An 18,274-nucleotide genomic window follows, 5' to 3' on the forward strand; every position below is an offset into this window, starting at 1 on the left:
ATACTAACAGGACGGTTGATACTAACAGGACGGTAGTAACAGGACACGACTAACAGGATGGTACAAACAAGACGGTACTAACAGGACGGTTGATACTAACAGGACGGTTGATACTAACAGGACGGTAGTAACAGGACACGACTAACAGGATGGTACACACAAGACGATACTAACAGAACGGTTGATACTAACAGGACGGGAACTAACAGGACGGACGGTACAAACGGGGCGGACGAGCGACACAAACGAGACGGGCGATGACGGCTTCACCCCTCGCCCCGTCTCCCCGTGGGCGCGAGCCAGTGGTGAGCCTGTGCAAGCAGGCCAACGGCGGCTGCCACAAGTGGGCCGGCTGCTACCAGAAGGGCACGAAGGTGGAGTGCCGCTGCCGCACGGGCTACGAGGGCGACGGGCGCGTGTGCCGCTGGCAGGACCGCTGCGCAAACGACAACAACGGAGGGTGCAGCGAGAACGCGGCGTGCACCATGACGGGACCGGTGAGACGCGGGCACGCGCCCAGACGCTAGCTTGCACCCAGACGCTAGCTTGCACCCAGACGCTAGCTTGCACCCAGACGCTAGCTTGCACCCAGACACTAGCTTCCACCCAGACGCTAGCTTGCACCCAGACGCTAGCTTGCACCCAGACGCTAGCTTGCACCCAGACGCTAGCTTGCACCCAGACTCTAGCTTGCACCTAGACGCTAGCTTGCACCCAGACACTAGCCTGCACCCAGACGCTAGCTTGCACCCAGACGCGAGCTTGCACCCAGACGCTAGCTTGCACCCAGGCACTAGCTTGCACCCAGACGCTAGCTTGCACCCAGACGCTAGCCTGCACCCAGACTCTAGCTTGCGCCCAGACGCTAGCTTGCGCCCAGACGCTAGCTTGCACCCAGACACTAGCTTGCACCCAGACGCTGGCTTGCGCCCAGACGCTAGCCCCGTTGACTTGCGCTACTCCCGCCCCCACTACCACCTCACGGGTTTTGGTTTTGGTTTTCTCCGGGTACGTTGAGCTTCTTTCGCACCGTACGTAGTCAACCGTGCACTTGCATCCATGGCCCCGCCGTTAAAGGTCACGCGGGGGATCCTTTGCCTTTGCGTGCCCGGGGCTGGTGGTGGTGGGGGTGGTGGTGGTGGTGGTGGGGGTGGTGGTGGTGATGGGGGTGGTGGTGGTGGTGGCGGTGGTGGGGGTGGTGGTGGTGGGGGTGGTGGTGGTGGGGGGTGGTGGTGGTGGTGGTGGTGGTGGCGGTGGTGGGGGGTGGTGGTGGTGGGGGTGGTGGTGATGGGGGTGGTGGTGGTGGTGGTGATGGGGGTGGTGGTGATGGTGGTGGTGCAGAACAAGCGGCGATGCACGTGCGGCGCCGGCTTCGTGGGCAACGGGGAGCAGTGCCTGCCCGTGGCGGCGCCGCCAATCGACCGCTGCCTGGTGGACAACGGACGGTGCCACCCAGACGCCACCTGCACCGACCTCCACCACGCGGGTGAGCGTGCGGGTCAGCGGGTGGGCGGGCGGGGTGAGCGGGTGAGCATGTGGGTGGGCGGGTGAGCGGGGTGAGCGGGTTAGCGGGTGGGCGGGTGGGCGGGGTGAGCGGGTGGGCGGGTGAGCGGGTGGGCGGGTGAGCGGGGTGAGCGGGGTGAGCATGTGGGTGGGCGGGTGAGCGGGTGTGCGGGGTGGCGGGTGAGCGGGTGAGCGGGTGAGCGGGTGAGCGGGTGAGCGGGGTGAGCATGTGGGTGTGCGGGTGAGCGGGTGAGCATGTGGGTGGGTGGGTGGGCGGGTGAGCGGGTGTGCGGGTTCCGCGCGGAGGAGGGAGGAGGAGGAGGACTCCGGGCCCCGCTCTAGAGTGAGCACGCCGGCCAGAGATTGGCGGTGCGGAACCAGCGGGCCGCCCCGGTGAATGCTGCGCGTACCGGTGGCCTGTGAGGACGTCGTCCCGGGGAGCAGCAGGGTCGTGGCGTCACCGCCCGAGCTGCCGCTCACCACGGTTCGAGCGGTGACACCGCCGGTTGCTCAGTTGTGAGAGGGCGTCGCGTCTCATCGTATTGTACCGCCTCGCGAGTATCGTCTGCGAGACACAGCGCCTGCCTTAGTGGTCGCCTGAATAGCAAGTGCACTGACGGCGAGATGCGACCTGCCCCCTGGCTGCCCCCCTGCTGCCCTTCCCCCCCCGTAGAGGGAGTGGCCGGTGTGTCCCACGTGCGCTCCGTCAAGGGGCAGTACCTTCTGAACCGCACACAAGCGGAGGAGGCGTGCGCATCACAGGGGGCGACCATCGCCACCTTCAGCCAGCTGTCTGCCGCACAGCAGGTACGCACGCTGAGACACACGGGGACACAGGTAGCTGTCTGCCGCACAGCAGGTACGCACGCTGAGACACACGGGGACACAGACAGCTGTCTGCCGCACAGCAGGTACGCACGCTGAGACACACGGGGACACAGGCAGCTGTCTGCCGCACAGCAGGTACGCACGCTGAGACACACGGGGACACAGGCAGCTGTCTGCCGCACAGCAGGTACGCACGCTGAGACACACGGGGACACAGGCGGCTGTCTGCCACACAGCAGGTACGCACGCTGAGACACACGGGGACACAGGCGGCTGTCTGCCGCACAGCAGGTACGCACGCGGTGACACACGGGGACACAGGCGGCTGTCTGCCGCACAGCAGGTACGCACGCGGTGACACACGGGGACACAGGCGGCTGTCTGCCGCACAGCAGGTACGCACGCGGTGACACACGGGGACACAGGCGGCTATCTGCCGCACAGCAGGTACGCACGCTGAGACACACGGGGACACAGACAGCTGTCTACCGCACAGCAGGTACGCACGCTGAAACACAGCTACCGGGGAGACAAAGGCGGCCGGGCGTGGTTCCGGCCACAAACCCCCACCCCGTGCGCCGTGCCGGCCTTCGCAAGTTCCGTTGGCGCAAACGGCACTTGCTCCTGCAATCCGTCGAGGCTACGCGGGGGACCTTTGTCTGTGCGTAGGTGGGCCTGCACCTGTGCTCCGTGGGCTGGCTGGCGGGCGGGCGGGCCGGCTACCCCACCATCTACCCGAGCAAGCGCTGCGGCCTCGGGGTCGTGGGCGTCGTGGACTACGGGGAGCGGCTCAACCAGAGCGAACTCTGGGACGTCTACTGCTTCCGCGTCAAAGGTGCGTGCGTGTGTGCGTGTGGGTATGTGCATGTGTGCGTATGTGTGTGTGTGTGCGTGGGGAGCGTGTGCGTGTGTGTGGGGGAGCGGCGGTGCAGCGGTTAGCGCTGAGCTGCGCTATGAACCCGGCGACCCGGGTTCGATTATACGAACCGGTCCTGGGCCTCCGCTAGGTCGACTCAGCCTCAAATGAGTACCTGGTGTGATGTGTAGCAAACATCGCCACTGGGGAGACAAAGGCGGTCGGGCGTGGTGCTGGCCACCCACCCCCTCGTGTAACAGCACTTGCCCCTACAGTCTGTTAAGGCTATACGGGAGAACTTTGTTTTTTTTGCATGCGCGTGTGGGTTTGTGGGTGCCTGAGTGTGCGGGTGTACGTGTGTAATGCGGGCGTAAGCGACCTTCCGGATGTGACGTCACGGGGGGTGGAGTCATGTGACGTGGGGGGAAGGTTCGGGGCTTTAAGCGGGTAAACCGGAAGGGGAAGTCAGTCGGGGTGTGAGCGGAAAAGAGTGAGGCCACGCGGGCAAGTGTGGAGAGGGGGGGGGGCGCCGACGGCCATCGGGAGCCAACCCCGAAGATAAGAGGAAGCTGCGGAGTGGTGTGCAGCTGGGGAGGAGACAGCCAGGAGGGCTGCGTGTTAGAGGCAGCGGTGTGGCTGCCAGGAGGAGCTGCGGAGAGAGAGAGAGAGGGGGCTGCTTGTTAGAGGCAGCGGTGTGGCTGCCAGGAGGAGCTGCGGAGAGAGAGAGAGAGAGCAAGAAGCTGTGAGAGCTGCGGAGGGAGAAGAGCAGCAGCGAGTACAGCCAAGGGGGGCTGTGTGAGAGAAACAGCAGCGGAGCTGCTGTTGTGGATCGGGCCGACATTGGAGTCAGCACCGTGGAGAAGCTACAGAGTAAAGACAGCCGTGTGGGTGTACAGCACGAACCGAATAATAAAGGACACTGAGCCAGACATCGTGGTCCAGTCGTTTGTTACACTGGTGTCGGAAGTGCAACGGCATGTCGAAACAAGTGAGGAAGAAAGTTAATCCGGCGCCTGCATCGGCTTCTTCGTCCGACGACGACGAACTCCCTCCAACCACGGATCCTGTTGGGGTGGTGGAGGAGAGCCAGGCTGAGGCGACCACGGGAACGGGAGTGGAGGATGTTGGCGGGTTGGCGGGTCCGTCGACATCATCAGACGCGGATCAACGATGGCAAGCGATGGCGGTGCAACTGGAGGCACTTAAGGACGTCCTGGCGCATCTATGCCATCTCGTCGCGCCAGGGACGATGGATGATGCAAGTGGTGCTCCGTGGGCCGCCACGTTGCCTGTCCTGCCGCCGCCATTGCCCACGCGGCAAGAGGCCGCCATTTTGCGCGCTCCGTGGCGCCAAACCGCCATCTTGGCCACGCCGCGGGCCGACGCCATTTTGAATTTGCCATCACAACCACCACCATTGGAAGACGGCGGGAAGAGGAGTCGGAGTCGCCACCTTACAACGGTTAAAGAATTTTCCGTCGGTGGGGACTGGAGCGCGTTCGCCTGCCGCTTCTTGGCGGCGGTACGCACAGCAAGATGGACCGATGCGGAGGCTTTGGAGGTGTTGCCGACTCTCCTGGACGACGAATCTGTCCGATTCTTCCGTTCCATAGCGACCGATAAGAAGGCAACTTTATGTGGTGTTTTTCAAGAAATGGCCGATGCTTATGAGCCACCAGATGATGCGCATCGGCGATTCGCTCAACGACAACGAGCACCAGAGGAGTCGCCCGTGGCGTTCAGGGGTGCGGTGCTGGAGCTGGCCATGGCAGCTTATCCTGAGACGCCACAGGACCTGCTTGAGCCTCTCATATTAGGGAAAATGTTGGAGCTGTCTCGGGATCTAGGGATCCCCATGCCTGTGTGTGGGCATGAGAAGCTAACTTCCCGGATGGCTGCTAAGTGTCTCGATGCGCAATTCAACCTCCGTCGCTGGAAACAAGTGACGGCGTGGACGGGGGGGCCCGTCAAAGATGGGGATGCGCTGGGGTGGAACCCTGCACAGGCCGTCTATGTTCCGGATGACCGGGGCCCTCAACAACTGACGGCCGCCTCCGCTCCATGGACGGGACGCGGCGGGCCGAGACCGCGCGCGGTGCTACCAGAACGGGGCCGTCAGGAGGCGAGGCCTGCGCTTCGGCGCAACGAGGCCGAATGTTTCCGCTGCGGGCGTAGGGGCCACTACGCCAGAGACTGCTGGGCCCGCTTCCCGGCTCCGCCGCAGCAGGAGGCCTCGGCACCGGTCAAGTCGGCTAAAGATCCTCCGAAACAGGCATGTCGGCACGCACCAGACACTCGGCAAGGCTTTCCACCTCACCCACCACCTGTGTTGCGCGATCCTATTGTTGTTGTTAAAGAAAGGCCATCGACGGGGCCTTGTCATTCAGTTACGCAGTGGCGCAAATTGGCACGGAGAGTTGTCGCGGCCGCTACGGGTTCGTCCACTGTACCGGGGTCCATACAAGGTGTGGACGTGCGCATTTTGGTCGACTCGGGGGCGTCTGCGACTATTATATCGGATGTCATTTTCCATCTGTTGGGCATTCCGTCGGGGGCTGTGCGTCCGGTTTATGGGTCGTGCGTCGCTGCGAACGGGGGTAGCATGGGCATCGTGGGTCAGGTGGATGCTAAGATATCTATTGGGGATGTGTTGATATCGAGATCTTTGGCGGTTCCTTGTTTGTTAGGCACCGATTTTTTGGCTAAGATGCCCATTTTGATCAAAATCAATGAGAATTGTATTGAACTGCCGGGGGGCCGTCAAATCTCGTTTCTGCCGTCGCCCTGGGGGCGACCTGCTTCGGCCGTACAAGTGCAGGCGCTGTCCGTCGCATCTGTGGACATCCCACCTGGTACACAGATGCTTATACCCTTGCGGTATCGGAAGCCCCTGCCTGATCGGCTAGGAGCAGTAGGGGTCTTGTTGTCACCGTCCGCCACGATAACAACCGGGTTGGCGTTAGTGGGGGCACAGACCATCGTCCGGCCGGATCAATTACCGTTTTTACAGGTGCTTAATGCGGGGGGAGAAAACGTCCGTGTCCCGGCCGGTACGGTTGTGGCACATGCCACTACGGCGTTTGCGACCCATGATTGTCCACATAGCCGGGGAGTTGTTGCTGGGGTTTCCGAGCCAAGGAGTTCGGATGATCGTTGGGTTGCTCAATTATGTGACGAAAATTCTTCCCTGTCCATGGAGCAACGTGGTGCGCTGCGTAAATTGTTGTTGACATATTCCGATGTGTTCAGCTCCGATGATTTGGATTTGGGCCGCACTTCCTTGCTTTACCATCACATTGAGACGGGCGATGCTGCCCCTATTCGATTAAATTCGCATCGGATGAGTCCTGCGGAGCGAGAACACGTACGGGGGGCAGTGGAAGACATGTTGGCTGCGGACATTATATCGCCATCTAACAGCCCATGGGGCGCTCCAGTCGTCTTGGTTAAGAAGAAGGATGGCAAATTGCGATTTTGTGTTGATTTCCGCAAATTGAATAAGATATCGGTGGCAGATGCGTACCCCCTGCCGCGTATGGATGACTCCCTCGACGCATTGTCGGGGGCTAAGTTCTTTTCCACACTGGACCTCTCTTCGGGATTTTGGCAGCTTCCCCTTGACGAGTCCTCGCGGGAGAAAACCGCATTCCGTACGCCGCAGGGGTTATTTCAATTCAACTGTCTCCCGATGGGATTGAATGCGGCCCCTGCTACATTTCAAAGATTGATGGAGCTCGTTTTGACGGGGTTGCAGTGGGAGACATGTCTTATATATTTGGACGATATCATTGTCTTCAGCCGCACATTCGATGAACATTTGACGCGGCTGGAGACAGTGTTCACGAGGATGCGTTCTGCCAAATTGAAATTCAAACCAAAGAAATGTCACCTACTGCAACGGTCCGTCCGCTATTTGGGGCACATTGTGAGCGCTGAGGGAGTGTCCACGGATCCGGAAAAGACGGCGTGCGTCCGGGATTGGCCGACTCCGGCCACCGTGGGGGATGTTCGGCGGTTTTTGGGATTTGCCTCGTATTACCGAAGATTCGTGCCGGGTTTTGCGACGATTGCGAGGCCTTTGCATCTCCTTACGGGTAAAGGACGGAAGTTTGTTTGGGGACAGCCGGAGGAGGCGGCCTTTCGGAGTCTGCGTGATCTATTGGCCACGGCCCAACATTGGATTATCCCGATTTCGATCACCCATTCATTCTTGATACGGACGCGAGTGACACAGGTATTGGGGCGGTGTTATCACAGTCTAAAGGGGGTGTAGAGCGTGTCGTGGCGTATGGTAGCCGAGTCTTGTCTCCTGCGGAAACCCGCTACTGTGTCACTCGCAGAGAACTATTGGCGGTTGTTTTTTTCCTACGGCAATTTCGACCATACCTCTACGGTCGTTCTTTTATTGTGCGTACGGATCATGCGGCCTTGCAATATGCCCTTAAAATTGACCAGCCATCCGGACAGTTGGCACGTTGGTTGGACACGCTACAGGAATTTTCCTTCCAAATTCAACATCGGAAGGGTGTGCGCCATGCGAACGCTGACGCACTTTCCAGATTACCGCGGCGCGCCCCTTGTAAATGTGAGTCGGGGACGCATAGGTGTTCGCCGATTCCAAACCCCCCTCAGCCGCTCACGTTGGCCGTCGAGAAGTCGGACACTCCGATGGAACCGGGACCGGCTGACGGGGTTTTGAATCTGCCGCGGTCTGTCTGGATCCGGGAACAGATGATGGATGAGTCATTGGTGTCCTTGCGGAAGCGGTCTGCTAAGGACAATGGGAGTCCGAGTACGGCTGTGGGGCCGCAAACCGCTCTCCGAGATGGTCTGCTTATGTGGCGGGAGGGGTTCCAGGAACGTTGGCGCCTGGTGGTACCAACGTCCTTGCGGTTCGAGTTGATTAGAACCCTCCATTGTGACACTCTCTTACATTTAGGGGTGCAGAAGACCTTGTTGACGTTGCAACGTCATTATTTTTGGCACGGCATGGCGACAGATGTCGTAGGGCACGTGCGCGCGTGCCCTGCGTGTGCACAACGTAAGCCGCCGAAACATCCTTACGTGCCGCCTCTCCAGTCGATTCAGGTGTCTCGAGTCAATGAATTGGTGGCACTGGACATATTGGGACCTTTTCCACCATCGGCGAGGGGTAATAAATATTTGCTGGTAGGGGTTGAGTACCTCTCCCGTTGGCCGATGGCCTGGCCGTTGCCCGATCAGTCGGCCGCGGCCATTACCGACGCCTTTTTGTTTGGGTATATTATGGATAAGGGGGCGCCTGAGAGACTCCTCACGGACCAGGGCAGGAATTTCTCTTCTAAATTATTGGCGGAAGTGTGCGCGGGCCTTGGGACTAAGAAAGTACGGACATCCCCATACCATCCGCAGACGGATGGTATGGTTGAACGGCTGAACAGGACATTGTCTGCCATGCTTTGCCATACCGTGAGTGAACAACAATCAGATTGGGATCTGCACATCCCCGGGGTGCTTTCGGCGTACAGGATGACGCCTCATGCGGCTACGGGATATTCGCCGTTTTACCTTATGTATGGTCGGGAAAACGTGCCGCCGGTGGATGTGCAATTGGGAACTGGGGTGAAGGGACCTCGGAAACCACTTCCTGAATACATTCAGGACACGGTTCGCCGAGTCACGGAGGCGCGGGAGAATGCCCGCGTGGCTACGGCCAAAGCCCAGGCCCGGAACGAGCGATATGCGCGACGGTCTGAGGGGGAGTGCCCTTGGAAGGTTGGGGACCTAGCCTGGCTTCATTGTCCACAGGTACGTCCGGGGACCTCGCCGAAATTGCACAAACCCTGGCATGGTCCCGTACGCCTCATTGCGGTTCCCAACCCACAGACAGCACGCGTCCAGATTGGGTCTCGTCGCTGGGTTGTGCATACGTCGCGCTTGAAACCATATGTTGCTCCCTTACATGATGCGTCATCCCCCAATGTTGCCTTGCCGGGGTCTGTTGCTGCTGACTCTCCCCTGCCTGCGTCCATTGATTTTGCTAGAGCGCCTGTCGTACCTGTTCCAGACAGGCCGGCCGTGACATTGCGGGGGACGAGGGGCCCTGCTCGGAGGACGCCTGCCAGGTCTGCGGGACCTTCGAGCCCTGCAGCCCTTCCGACCCAGCTGCGGGCACGGTCACAGGACAAGCCCAAGACTAACTCTTTAGAGACACGGGACGGCGGTGGACTTCCAGCTGCGACAGGGGGATTACCCCCTGTCGTTCCTCGACTTTCATCGCGTTCCCGTTCTGCGAGTGGGCCGCCGACCGTCCGGGACGGGCCGGCGACCCGCACACGTTCCAAATCGCTTACGTTTCGTTGAGTGTTGTTGTCTTGTTATTTTCTTCTTACAGTTGTATTTATTGCATGCTTTTTGTACGCTCGTTGATGTTAATTGCGTTGTTGTTGTTGTTCTTGCTGTTACATTGTTTGCTTAGTGTCCTTTAGGGGGGGAAGCTCGGTTCGCCGCATTACGATTTGCTATTGGTCAGCCGAGGTCGGCTGGGATTTTTCTACGGGGGAGGGTGGTGTAATGCGGGCGTAAGCGACCTTCCGGATGTGACGTCACGGGGGGTGGAGTCATGTGACGTGGGGGGAAGGTTCGGGGCTTTAAGCGGGTAAACCGGAAGGGGAAGTCAGTCGGGGTGTGAGCGGAAAAGAGTGAGGCCACGCGGGCAAGTGTGGAGAGGGGGGGGGCGCCGACGGCCATCGGGAGCCAACCCCGAAGATAAGAGGAAGCTGCGGAGTGGTGTGCAGCTGGGGAGGAGACAGCCAGGAGGGCTGCGTGTTAGAGGCAGCGGTGTGGCTGCCAGGAGGAGCTGCGGAGAGAGAGAGAGAGGGGGCTGCTTGTTAGAGGCAGCGGTGTGGCTGCCAGGAGGAGCTGCGGAGAGAGAGAGAGAGAGCAAGAAGCTGTGAGAGCTGCGGAGGGAGAAGAGCAGCAGCGAGTACAGCCAAGGGGGGCTGTGTGAGAGAAACAGCAGCGGAGCTGCTGTTGTGGATCGGGTCGACATTGGAGTCAGCACCGTGGAGAAGCTACAGAGTAAAGACAGCCGTGTGGGTGTACAGCACGAACCGAATAATAAAGGACACTGAGCCAGACATCGTGGTCCAGTCGTTTGTTACACGTGCATGCGTGCGTGTGGGTATGTGGGGGAGTGTGCGGGTGTGCGTGTGGGTATGTGGGTGAGTGTGCGGCCGCATGTGTGAATGCGTGTGCATGCGTGAGTGTGTACGTATGCGTGTATGTGTGCGCGTGTGTACGTATGCGTGCGCGTGTGTACGTATGCGTGTATGTGTGCATGCGCGTGTGTACATATGTGTGTATGTGCGCGTGTGTACGTATGCGTGTATGTGTGCATGCGCGTGTGTACGTATGTGTGTGTGTGCGCGTGTGTACGTATGCGTGTATGTGTGTGCGCGCGTGTGTACGTATGCGTGTGTGTGCGCGTGTGTACGTATGCGTGTGTGTGCGCGTGTGTACGTATGCGTGTGTGTGCGCGTACGCGTGTGTACGTATGCGTGTATGTGCGCGTGTGTACGTATGCGTGTGTGTACGCGTGTGTACGTATGCGTGTGTGTGCGCGTGTGTACGTATGCGTGTATGTGCGCGTGTGTACGTATGCGTGTGTGTGCGCGTGTGTACGTATGCGTGTGTGTGCGCGTACGCGTGTGTACGTATGCGTGTATGTGCGCGTGTGTACGTATGTGTGCGCGTGCGTGGCGCCCGCACACCGTGGGGGTTGGTGAGACGGCGCTGTGCTCGTAGGGAGCCGCGGCGAGTGTTGCCTGCCGGCAGTTTGGCCAGGGGTATCGCCCCGGGCGGGAGCGGCGATGCCGCCTAGAACTTGCCCCGACCGTCTATTGAAGGCTACGCGGGGGGCCTTTGCCTTTGTGCGCTCCACAGAGGTGCGGTGCGCGTGCACGGACGGCTTCGTGGGTGACGGCTTCTCCTGCAATGGCGACGTCCTGCAGGTGCTGGCCGGCCTGCCCGGCCACGCCACCTTCTACGCGGTACGCAGCGCCAGCAGCCAGCCAGCAGCCAGTCAGCCAGCCAGCAGCCAGCCAGCCAGGGACCCGTCTTCGAGTCCCCGTGTCTCCCCCGTGTCTCCCCCGTGTCTCCGCCGTGTCTCCCCCGTGTCTCCGCCGTGTCTCCCCCGTGTCTCCCCCGTGTCTCCGCCGTGTCTCCCCCGTGTCTCCCCCGTGTCTCCGCCGTGTCTCCCCCGTGTCTCCCCCGTGTCTCCGCCGTGTCTCCCCCGTGTCTCCCCCGTGTCTCCCCCGTGTCTCCGCCGTGTCTCCGCCAAGTCTATGTCGTGTCACTGCCGTGTCTCCCCCGTGTCTCTCCCGTGTCTCCCCCGTGTCTCCCCCGTGTCTCCCCCGTGTCTCCCCCGTGTCTCCGCCGTGTCTCCGCCAAGTCTATGTCGTGTCACCGCCGTGTCTCCCCCGTGTCTCCGCCGAGTCTCCGCTGTGTCTCCGCGTGTCTCCGCCATGTCTCCCCCGTGTCTCCCCCGTGTCTCCCCCGTGTCTCCGCCATGTCTCCCCCGTGTCTCCCCCGTGTCTCCGCCGAGTCTCCGCCGTGTCTCCGCGTGTCTCCGCCATGTCTCCCCCGTGTCTCCCCCGTGTCTCCCCCGTATCTCCCCCGTGTCTCCGCCATGTCTCCCCCGTGTCTCCCCCGTGTCTCCCCCGTGTCTCCGCCATGTCTCCCCCGTGTCTCCCCCGTGTCTCCGCCGAGTCTCCGCCGTGTCTCCGCGTGTCTCCCCCATGTCTCCCCCGTGTCTCCCCCGTGTCTCCGCAGAGTTTCCCCCATGTCTCCGCCGTGTCTCCGCGTGTCTCCGCCGAGTCTCCGCTGAGTCTATGTCGTGTCTCCCCCGTGTCTCCCCCGTGTCTCCGCCGTGTCTCCGCCAAGTCTATGTCGTGTCACCGCCGTGTCTCCCCCGTGTCTCCCCCGTGTCTCCCCCGTGTCTCCGCGTGTCTCCGCCGTGTCTCCGCCGTGTCTCCGCCAAGTCTATGTCGTGTCACCGCCGTGTCTCCCCCGTGTCTCCGCCAAGTCTATGTCGTGTCTCCACCGTGTCTCCGTGTATCTCCGCCGTGTCTCCCCGTGTCTCCGCCGAGTCTCCCCGTGTCTATGCTGTATCTCCCTCTGATATCCATGCTTCCGCGTGTCCCTGTGCAGCTGCGGTATCGTCGTGTGTCTCTGTTACCCCTTGCCTCTCCGTGTCCCCGTATCCCGAGATCTCAACCTGTTCTCACGTCCCCGTATCCTTTGGTTCCGCAGACTCCTTTGTCTCCGTGGATTCGCGTGTCCCCATGTGACTCCGTGTCCTCGTATTGACATTTGTCCCCACGTCCTCACATCCGTTTGTCTCCCTGTGTCTCCCCCCTCATGTCACGTGATGCCCACCCCCCGGCGTGCCTCAGGCCCTGCTGGCTTTTGCCAACGCGAGCGACAGCGGCCGGGAGCTCATGGAGGCGCTGGGTGGCGGCGACGACAACATCACCCTCTTCCTGCCAGCCGACAGCGGATTCGGGGCTAACGAGGTGCGTGGGGAGCTCTGCGAGGGGGACCTCCGCGAGGGGGACCTCCGCGAGGGGGACCTCGGCGAGGGGGACCTCCGAGAGGGGGCCCTCCGCGAGGGGCCTTCGGCGGGGGTACCTCCGCGAGAGGGACCTCCGCGAGGGGGACCTCCACGAGGGGGACCTCCGCGAGGGGGACCTCCGCGAGGGGGACCTCCGCGAGAGGGACCTCCGCGAGGGGGACCTCCGTGTGAGGACATGATTGCGATAATGGTGTGAGGAGCTCCGTGTGAGGAAGTTTCTGTGGGGGGCCCCCATGTGAGTGGAGCTCTCTGTGAGGGGGGCTCTCTGTGAGCACCTCCGTGAGGGGGCCTCGGCGATACGAGAGCTGCGAGTGGTGATTGTGTCCCAGTGCTTGATGACGATGGCGATGTTGACGGTGTAGACACATTGATGATATTCTTGGTTCTTTCGGTAAAGTCACGTTAGAAGGGAAATAGTAAAATAATATTTCTATAAAACAATACAAATTCTCACGACGTTTCGACTGCAACACAAGCAATCATCATCAGGTGTGAAATCCACAGCAAGAATTTTTTTTAAAAGGTGGCGGTTTTTGCTTAACGTCAGCACCACGGACAGCGATTTGTGCAGTTGGTCAGATGGGCGAGTCAAACTATGTTCGGAAAAGAGGAGGGGGGAGAAGAGAATGGAATGCGGTCTTGAAGTCACCGTAAGCGTGAACACAATCAAACAAGACCCGAAATGGTTGATCAAATCCTTCCAATGATTGCTGAGCCAGAATCCATCTTCTCGGTTGAAATTGTCTCTGTGTTTGTATGTGTGAATAGCCTCATGAACGAACCTCTCATGGTAGCCAGATGGCTTGCATTGATGATGTTAAAAGTGTCCACACGTGGTGGTGATGATGATGGTGATGTTGGTGATGGTATTGATGGTGATGATGTTGGTGATGGTTTTTATGGTGTTGATGATGGTGTTGATGTTGGTGGTGATGATGATGGTGTTGATGTTGGTGGTGATGATGATGGTGTTGATGGTGATGATGTTGATGGTGATGATGGTGATGTTGGTGTTGATGTTGTTGGTGATGTTGTTGGTGATGGTGTTGGTGATGGTGGTGATGGTGTTGATGGTGTTGATGGTGTTGATGGTGTTGATGTTGGTGGTGATGGTGTTGGTGTTGATGATGATGGTGTTGATGTTGTTGTTGTTGATGTTGTAGACGCTGTCGTGGCGCGACGTGTCCCAGCACGTGGTGATGATGGTGATGGTGTTGATGTTGTTGGTGATGTTGTTGATGGTGTTGGTGTTGATGTTGGTGATGATGGTGGTGGTGATGGTGATGTTGTTGTTGATGTTGTTGATGTTGTAGACGCTGTCATGGCGCGACGTGTCCCAGCACGTGGTGATGATGGTGATGGTGTTGATGTTGTTGGTGATGTTGTTGATGGTGTTGATGTTGGTGATGATGGTGGTGGTGGTGATGGTGATGTTGTTGTTGATGTTGTTGATGTTGTAGACGCTGTCATGGCGCGACGTGTCCCAGCACGTGGTGATGATGGTGATGATGGTGATGATGGTGTTGGTGATGGTGATGGTGTTGGTGATGGTGATGGTGTTGATGGTGTTGATGTTGGTGGTGATGATGATGTTGGTGGTGTTGGTGTTGATGTTGTTGTTGATGTTGTTGATGTTGTAGACGCTGTCGTGGCGCGACGTGTCGCAGCACGTGGTGGCCCCGGCCCGTGGCCGTGTCCCCTACGCGGCGCTCACCGAGGGCCTCGCGCTGCCCTCACGCAGCGGGGGGGCGACGCTCTCCATCCACACGGCCAACCGCACCACGCGCAAGGCACCGCACACACCACACAGCCACACCACACCACACAGCGCCACACAGCGCCACACCAACAACCACACCGCACGCAAGGCACCGCCCAGAGCACACCGCACCGCACGGCCACACCACCACACCACGTCGCACCACACCAACAACCACACGGCCACATCGCGCCACACCAACACCGCACGACCACGCCGCACCAACAACCACACCGCGCCACAAGGCCAAGCGCACAAACGGCAAGGCACCGCACTGTGTTGTTATTTTTGATCACGTGCATATGACCATGTACGTATACAAACTCACTTGTGATAATGTGCGTGTGAACATGTACGTATACAAACTCACTTGTGATAATGTGCGTGTGAACATGTACGTATACAAACTCACTTGTGATAATGTGCGTGTGAACATGTACGTATACAAACTCACTTGTGATCATGTGCGCGTGAACATGTACGTATACAAACTCACTTGTGATAATGTGCGCGTGAACATGTACGGATGGTTGTATGCATATGATGACGTTCTTTCGCACCGTACATAGCCGACCATGCTAATAATGTTGTTGATGTAACTGATGATGTTGTTGCTGATGTTGTTGTTGATGTTGTTGATGTTGTTGATGTAGATGGTGAATGACCGCACCATCCTCAATTGGGACGAGGTCGCGACCAACGGCATCATCCACATCATCGAAGGCCCCCTCCGGGCCCCCGCGCTCCCCGTAAGGACCCCACAGGAACCCTATAGACCCATATAGTACCGCACCCACAGGGACCCCTATAGACCCCAATAGTACCACACCCACACACACAGAAACCCTATAGACCCCAATAGTACCACACCCACAGGGTCCCCTATAGACCCCAATAGTACCACACCCACACACACAGAAACCCTATAGACCCCAATAGTACCACACCCACACACACAGCGACCCTATAGACCCCAATAGTACCGCACCCACAGGGACCCCTTTAGACCCCAATAGTACCACACCCACAGCGTCCCCTATAGACCCCAATAGTACCCACCCACAGGGTCCCCTATAGACCCCTATAGTACCACATCTACAGGGACCCCTATAGACCCCTATAGTACCACACCCACAGGGACCCTATAGACCCCTATAGTACCACACCCACAGTATCCCCTATAGACCCCAATAGTACCACACCCACAGGGACCCTATAGACCCCAATAGTGCCACACCCACAGGGTCCCCTATAGACCCCAATAGTACCACACCCACGCACACAGCGTCCCTATAGACCCCAATAGTACCGCACCCACACATACAGGAACCCTATAGACCCCAATAGTACCGCACCCACACACACAGGGACCCCTATAGACCCCACTAGTACCACACCCACACACACAGGGAGTGTGTGTTAGTCTATGGCTCTCTGTGGAAGTCTATAGGTCTCTGTGTGAGTCTGTGTCTCTGTGTGAGTCTGTGTCTCTGTGTGAGTCTGTGTCTCTGTGTGAGTCTGTGTCTCTGTGTGAGTTTGTGTCTCTGTGTGAGTTTGTGTCTCTGTGTGAGTCTGTGTCTCTGTGTGAGTCTGTGTCTGTGTGAGTTTGTGTCTCTGTGTGAGTCTGTGTCTCTGTGTGAGTCTATGTGTCTCTGTGTGAGTCTATGTGTCTCTGTATGAGTCTATGTATCTGTGTGAGTTTGTGGCTGTCTGTGTGAGTTTATGTCTCTGTGTGAGTCTGTGTCTCTGTGTGAGTCTATGTGTCTCTGTGTGAGTCTATGTGTCTCTGTAAGTCTATGTATCTCTGTGTTTCTATGTGTCTCTATATGTGTCTATGTGTCTCTGTGTGAGTCTGTGTCTCTGTGTGAGTCTATGTGTCTCTGTGTAAGTCTATGTGTCTCTGTGTGAGTCTGTGTCTCTGTGTGATTCTATGTGTCTCTGTGTATCTATGTGTCTCTGTGTGAGTCTGTGTCTCTGTGTGAGTTTGTGTCTCTGTGTGAGTTTGTGTCTCTGTGTGAGTCTGTGTCTCTGTGTGAGTCTGTGTCTGTGTGAGTTTGTGTCTCTGTGTGAGTCTGTGTCTCTGTGTGAGTCTATGTGTCTCTGTGTGAGTCTATGTGTCTCTGTGTGAGTCTATGTATCTGTGTGAGTTTGTGGCTGTCTGTGTGAGTTTATGTCTCTGTGTGAGTCTGTGTCTCTGTGTGAGTCTATGTGTCTCTGTGTGAGTCTATGTGTCTCTGTAAGTCTATGTATCTCTGTGTTTCTATGTGTCTCTATATGTGTCTATGTGTCTCTGTGTGAGTCTGTGTCTCTGTGTGAGTCTATGTGTCTCTGTGTAAGTCTATGTGTCTCTGTGTGAGTCTGTGTCTCTGTGTGATTCTATGTGTCTCTGTGTATCTATGTGTCTCTGTGTGAGTCTGTGTCTCTGTGTGTGTCTATGTGTCTCTGTGTGAGTCTATGGGTCTCTGTGTGAGTCTATGGGTCTCTGTGTGAGTCTATGTGTCTCTGTGTTTCTATGTGTCTCTATGTGTGTCTATGTGTCTCTGTGTGTGTCTTTGGGTCTCTATGTGCGTCTATGTGTCTCTGTGTAAGTCTATGTGTCTCTATTTGTGTCTACGGGTCTCTTTGTGTGTCTATGTGTCTCTATGTAAGTCTATGGGTCTCTGTGTGATTCTATGTGTCTCTGTGTAAGTCTATGGGTCTCTGTGTGTGTCTATGTTTCTGTGTGAGTCTATGGGTCTCTGTGTAAGTGTACGGGTCTCTATGTGTGTCTATGGGTCTCTGTGTGAGTCTATGGGTCTCTGTGTAAGTGTACGGGTCTCTATGTGTGTCTATGGGTCTCTGTGTGTGTCTATGGGTCTCTGTGTAAGTCTATGGGTCTCTGTGTAAGTCTATGGGTCTCTGTGTGAGTCTATGGGTCTCTATGTGTGTCTATGGGTCTCTGTGTGAGTCTATGGGTCTCTGTGTAAGTGTACGGGTCTCTATGTGTGTCTATGGGTCTCTGTGTGAGTCTATGGGTCTCTGTGTAAGTGTACGGGTCTCTATGTGTGTCTATGGGTCTCTGTGTGTGTCTATGTGTCTCTGTGTAAGTGTACGGGTCTCTATGTGTGTCTATGTGTTTCTGTGTGTGTATATGGGTCTCTATGTGTGTCTATGTGTTTCTGTGTGTGTCTATGGGTCTCTATGTGTGTCTATGGGTCTCTGTGTCAGCCGATGGCGACTGGGCCGAGACCACCAACTCACTCCCCGGTTCAATCACCCGGACCGGATCGTAGCCCATGAGCTCAGCGGTGATGACCCCTTGACCCTTGACCCTGACACCCCCCCCCCCTCCCCAGGCGGAGGCGAGCGGCACGAGTGCGGGTGCGGTGGCGGGGGCGCTGGCGGGGCTGGTGCTGCTGCTGGCGCTGGGCGGGGCGGCGCTGCGCTACCTGCGCCGGCACCCGGATTCGGCACGCTTCCAGTACTCCAAGGTGAGCGGTGTCGCTGCTTCACGGGGCGGTGAGGGGTGGTGAGCGGTGGTGAGGGGGGGTGAGCGGTGGTGAGGGAGGGGGGGTGAGCGGTGCGTGTGGTGCGGCGTGGTGAGCACACACCAAGCTGCTTGCACCGTTTTGTGCACGTACGGTGAGGGAAAAAAAGTATTTGATCCCCTGCTGATTTTGTACGTTTGCCCACTGACAAAGAAAGGATCAGTCTATAATTTTAATGGTAGGTTTAT

The 18,274-nt window shown here is 58.1% G+C and overlaps 1 protein-coding gene across 1 annotated transcript in view; it reads left to right on the plus strand.

Annotated features, from left to right (window-relative positions):
* LOC144731157 (stabilin-2-like) overlaps positions 1–18,274 on the plus strand; it is a 66,946-nt gene that overhangs the window by 44,184 nt on the left and 4,488 nt on the right. Inside the window, exons 25-33 of the mRNA XM_078612122.1 lie at positions 304–497; positions 1,342–1,486; positions 2,177–2,310; positions 3,001–3,166; positions 11,111–11,217; positions 12,622–12,741; positions 14,441–14,590; positions 15,213–15,308; positions 17,895–18,029. Of these exons, the coding sequence (XP_078468248.1) occupies positions 304–497; positions 1,342–1,486; positions 2,177–2,310; positions 3,001–3,166; positions 11,111–11,217; positions 12,622–12,741; positions 14,441–14,590; positions 15,213–15,308; positions 17,895–18,029 (1,247 nt within the window). The remainder of the gene's footprint in view (positions 1–303; positions 498–1,341; positions 1,487–2,176; positions 2,311–3,000; positions 3,167–11,110; positions 11,218–12,621; positions 12,742–14,440; positions 14,591–15,212; positions 15,309–17,894; positions 18,030–18,274) is intronic.

The sequence above is a fragment of the Lampetra planeri genome, chromosome 38 (genome assembly GCF_965212315.1).
Source record: "Lampetra planeri chromosome 38, kcLamPlan1.2.h2, whole genome shotgun sequence".
Taxonomy (NCBI): Eukaryota; Metazoa; Chordata; class Hyperoartia; order Petromyzontiformes; family Petromyzontidae; genus Lampetra; species Lampetra planeri.